Here is a 4341-nt window from a genome sequence, read left to right on the forward strand (position 1 = left end):
TGGAGAGGATGGTTGAAGGGTACATGGGAGGGATGGTTGAGGGTATGTGGAGAGAAGGTGTAGTTGCACTTGAATGTTCTATGCTAATCTTCGTGCAATCTCTGAGACCTTTCGATGAACGATTGGTGGAATTTGGAAATGGTAGATCGTGGAGTGGGAAAAAAAAATAGAATCTCCTGATGCTAAGAGCCATAGCTCTCCCGAATTGTTGTTTAGTCTAATTTGGTGCACCTACTCAAACCCTAATTCCATCCCTTGTATCTTATCATGCACCCACTATATGCAAATAGACTCATGTACCCACTTCCACAATCCAAACCTATGCATATCACAAGATCCTAATTAATTAGTTTCCTTTGGCACTTATTTTTTATTCACCTCTCCTGATCTATTTTCTTTTCTCTCTGCTATCCCTCACACTAAGTGGCTGAAACTGCGATGCTAATGCATGGATGGAAATTCGGATGCTAGACATAATTTTTAAGTTGGATAACTATAGGCTGAAGACAATCCTAAAAACATTAATAACATGTATTCTACACTACAAATACAACTGTCCAAATGCAAGCATATATGATTTTATATTTTTCTCTCGCTTCATATGTTGAATTCATGTTACAAATGTTTTGCAGAGGACCATATAGTTGATTGAAGGCGACATTATTATCTTTATGATTATATATATATATATTGAAAAAGCTATTGTTTTGCTGTTTTGCTCTACATGCCAACTCGGTTACAGTCTTCAAATCATTATATCATTAGACAAAGCAGGGCAGAGGCTACTCACTTCCGGCTTTGAACCCCTGTGCTGTGGGGATCTTGGAAGGCTAAGTAGGGTCTCGTTTCAAGTCGATTTCATCACGCAGACGAGCTTATTTAATTTGGTGCAAAACTTTCTCTTCCCATTGCTTGCAGATGACAACACAAATACTATTCCGTAGATAATGATAGGAATATTTCGACAGCATACTTTAGCGGACGCGGCATGTCTATAATTGCTATAGAGAATAAAGAAATTAGGCGGGTGATGAGGAAAGAAAGAAGCGGAGGGAGTGCATGTCACCTTGTTCCTAAAATACTAACACACACAACCTTTTGCTGGAGCTTTTAAGATGGACTGAATGAAGCTACAAAGGATTAAATTAAGCTAGAACGGAACCCGTTTATGTTTAATAAAAAAAAAAAACGCCATGAAAGCTACGGCATATATTCGTTCCCTTCCCATTATTTTATCACAAGTGTTCAGCTAAGGAGGTAGCAAGAAGGCACGGGCGAGTGGAAAGGAGGAGAAAGAGAAAAAATAAAATAGCATAAGAGGGATGGGATTGATGGAGGCCAGAGGGAAGGGGGGGGTCAGTATTAGGAGAAAGAAAAGCTGAGCCTCCCGAGCTCGACCCTTTTTACGACCCCTGACCCCATGGCCGGGACACGGAGAAGGGGGGGTAGGAGCATTAGAGAGGGGCCCGTCCTGGCTTCTCTACACGTGTCTCATTCTTCTGCAGTCTCCTCCTTTTTACCCAACTTTCCTTCCTCTGTTCTCGTCCTTCGGACCTTCAAGGCTTCAACCCAATTTATTTATATCGCGATTTACCGTTGTCACTAGTTAATATCCATCACGTGACCTGGCCTGATAATAATGTCACGACCCCAGGTAAAGAAAACAGAGAGAGAGAGAGAGAGTTAACGAAGGTTACACTTCAATATTAAGTAGGAGAAAGAAGGCGGAGAGAGAAGGGAATAGAGAGGTAATTGAAGGGAAAAATGGTCAGGGAGGAGGGCCGAAAGCTGAGGGCTTAGCTTTTAACAACAGCAGGGTAGGCGGCAGCGGCAGCAGCAGAGAGTGGCAGTGAGACAGAAGCCTGCGAGGAAAGAAACAAAGAGAGAGAGAGAGAGAGAGAGAGAGAGAGAGAGAGGAGGGAGGAGAGTGATCGAGAAGATCTCGATCAGAAGGAATTTCAGAGTCCCCACAGCCAGCCCCAAGCGCCCTTCACTTCTCCCATAATAAACCCCCACCCGCCAAAAACATAGCAAAAAAAGAAAAGAAAAGAAAAGAAAAGAAAGAAAGAAAGAAAGAAAGAAAGAAACACCATCCCCAACAAGAAATTGCGAAATCTAAAGTCCCCACTTATGGGTTACCTTTAGATTCACACAGGAGGGTATAGATATATAATTGGTGATCTATAGACAGATACTTAGAGAGAGAGAGAGAGAGAGTCCGATAGAAGTAGGGAGAGAGAGGGGAGGGGGAGGGGGAGGGGGAGGGGGGTATATAAGAGGAGGCATAAATTTAGATACAAGACTAGCCGGGGTGGCTTCTGGAAGGCGATTCCCATCCGACACCGGAGCGTTCGCGGATTGGGTGGCGTCATCCGCAACCGGGCGAGGAGACGATCTCTGCCTCGGTTTTAATGCCGGAGGAGGCGGAAGCGGAGGAGGAACCGGAACCGGAAGCGGCGCAGCCGCAACCGCCGGCGGCTGGGGATCCATCTCCTCGGCCTCGGGCCGCACGGGCGGGCTCAATTATGGCATCGCAGACATGGGAATGGTCGGTCTCCGCGATGTCCTCGTCGTCGCCCCCGCTGGATCGTTCCATCCACAGTACCACGAGCCCTTGCCCTCCTCCGCCGAGCACCCGATCATCCCCCTCCTCACCGCCGCCCCCTGCCTCGTAGATGAGGCCCACGACGGCGCCGGCGGCCGACCCAAGCCCGCCGGCGGGATTCACCTCTGGCAGGCACAGCCCCCTCCGCCCCCCCAGAACCCCGGCCCTAACCCTAACCCTACCTTCTCCTACCTCAAGAAACCCGTCCCCACTCTCGACCCCGCCGGCATTCTCGCCGGCGGTGGAGGGGGTACCTCGACGTGCCAGGACTGCGGCAACCAGGCCAAGAAGGACTGCAGCCACCGGCGGTGCCGCACCTGCTGCAAGTCCCGCGGATTCGAGTGCTCCACCCACGTCAAGAGCACCTGGGTCCCCGCCGCCCGCCGCCGCGAGCGCCAGCTTGTCACCTCCTCCGCCGCCGCCGCCGCCGCAGCCGGCTCCTCCACCTCCACCTCCGCTCCCAAGAAACCCCGCCTCATCTCCTCCCAGACCACCACTACCGCCTCCCACACCTCCAACTCCAACACCCCTCCTCGCAGCCTCGACACCAGCTCCAGCCACCAAGGTACTCTCTCTCTCCCCCCCCCCCCCCCCCCCCCCCCTCCTCCTTAATTCAGCTTAATTATCGTTAAATTTAAACTGCTACCCTCCAATGTCTATATACAATACACGTGTTTGGTTGTGTTCGGCCGGATTAGGCCTGAAATGAATGCATGGGATTTTATTGGAAAAAATGACACTTCCTTTTTCTCCCTCTTTCTTTCTCTTCCTTCACTCCCACTTGCTTCCAGATGCGACCCTTCGCGACAGCTTGCCTGGGCACGTTCGAGCGCCGGCCGTGTTCAAATGCGTCCGCGTGACGTCCATCGACGACGGCGAGGACGAGTACGCGTACCAAGCCATGGTCAAGATCGGCGGACACGTCTTCAAGGGCTTCCTCTACGACCAAGGCGTGGACGACGGGCGGGGCGAGGCGAGCAATGATGCCATTCCAAACATCTCGGAGCTCCATCTCGGGGGTGCCGGCGCTGCTGCTGCTGCTGCTGGTAGAAATGGATCCTCTTCCGCCGCCATTATGCCGTCCGACGACTACGGCGACGGACCGCCCGGTGGCGGTGGATTCCTTGGAGGTACTACAAACTATGGTAACCCAATAAATTGAGCTCTCCTCACTGCATCTAAGGTTCTATTTTCCTTTCTCTCATTCTCGACTCAACTTTATGAAATCGTCAAGTCATGCATGGTGGTCAACGAGGAGTTGTTTCAGCTATTGCTGCTGTTGTTGTAAACATATGTCTCTCTACTCGACTTCTTAGCTTCTTTTTTATGTCCTTTTTGCTGCTGCTGCTACTAGTGCTGTTATTATTATTGCTTCTAATAATTACTTCTCATGGTGGTGGTGATAACTAGATCCTATCTTACTCTGAGAAGAGAAGAGAGAAAGAGAGAGGATCACGGACGGTTGCACTGTTTGTAAGTTGATTGGTAGTTTTTTAAGCTATGTCTTCCTTTATGCTCATCTCTATTGAGCTTTCCTGGTTTGGGATGGATGGATTGGGGTGCAACACTGCTCGACTGCTGTAGCGTATCATTCAGCGCCTTATTCGTGGCTATTTCGTTTCATGTGATCTTGTGGTTGCGGGGCTCAATGTTTGACCGCCGGGGTCCCCTTTTTCTTTGCTTTCTAGCCATCTAATGGTTTTTATAAGGGTCGGTGAGTGTGCTGTAGGGCATCT

The 4341-nt window shown here is 49.7% G+C and overlaps 1 protein-coding gene across 1 annotated transcript; it reads left to right on the forward strand.

Annotated features, from left to right (window-relative positions):
- The first annotated feature begins 2215 nt into the window (after positions 1-2215).
- On the forward strand, positions 2216-4124 carry LOC103716921 (protein LATERAL ROOT PRIMORDIUM 1-like). The gene is made up of 2 exons (XM_008805123.3): positions 2216-3170; positions 3397-4124. Exons 1-2 carry the CDS (start codon positions 2540-2542, stop codon positions 3765-3767), a joined length of 1002 nt encoding a protein of 333 aa, XP_008803345.3. The 5' UTR covers positions 2216-2539; the 3' UTR covers positions 3768-4124.
- The last annotated feature ends 217 nt before the right edge of the window (positions 4125-4341 follow it).

This window comes from Phoenix dactylifera, unplaced genomic scaffold (genome assembly GCF_009389715.1).
Source record: "Phoenix dactylifera cultivar Barhee BC4 unplaced genomic scaffold, palm_55x_up_171113_PBpolish2nd_filt_p 000026F, whole genome shotgun sequence".
NCBI lineage: Eukaryota > Viridiplantae > Streptophyta > Magnoliopsida > Arecales > Arecaceae > Phoenix > Phoenix dactylifera.

Excerpts from the sequence above, each read along its gene's own strand:
- LOC103716921 (XM_008805123.3), top strand. The coding sequence starts at position 2,540 with ATGGGAATGGTCGGTCTCCGCGATGTCCTCGTCGTCGCCCCCGCTGGA. Across the intron at positions 3,171-3,396 it reads CACCAGCTCCAGCCACCAAG|ATGCGACCCTTCGCGACAGC; the intron begins GTACTCTCTCTC and ends ACTTGCTTCCAG.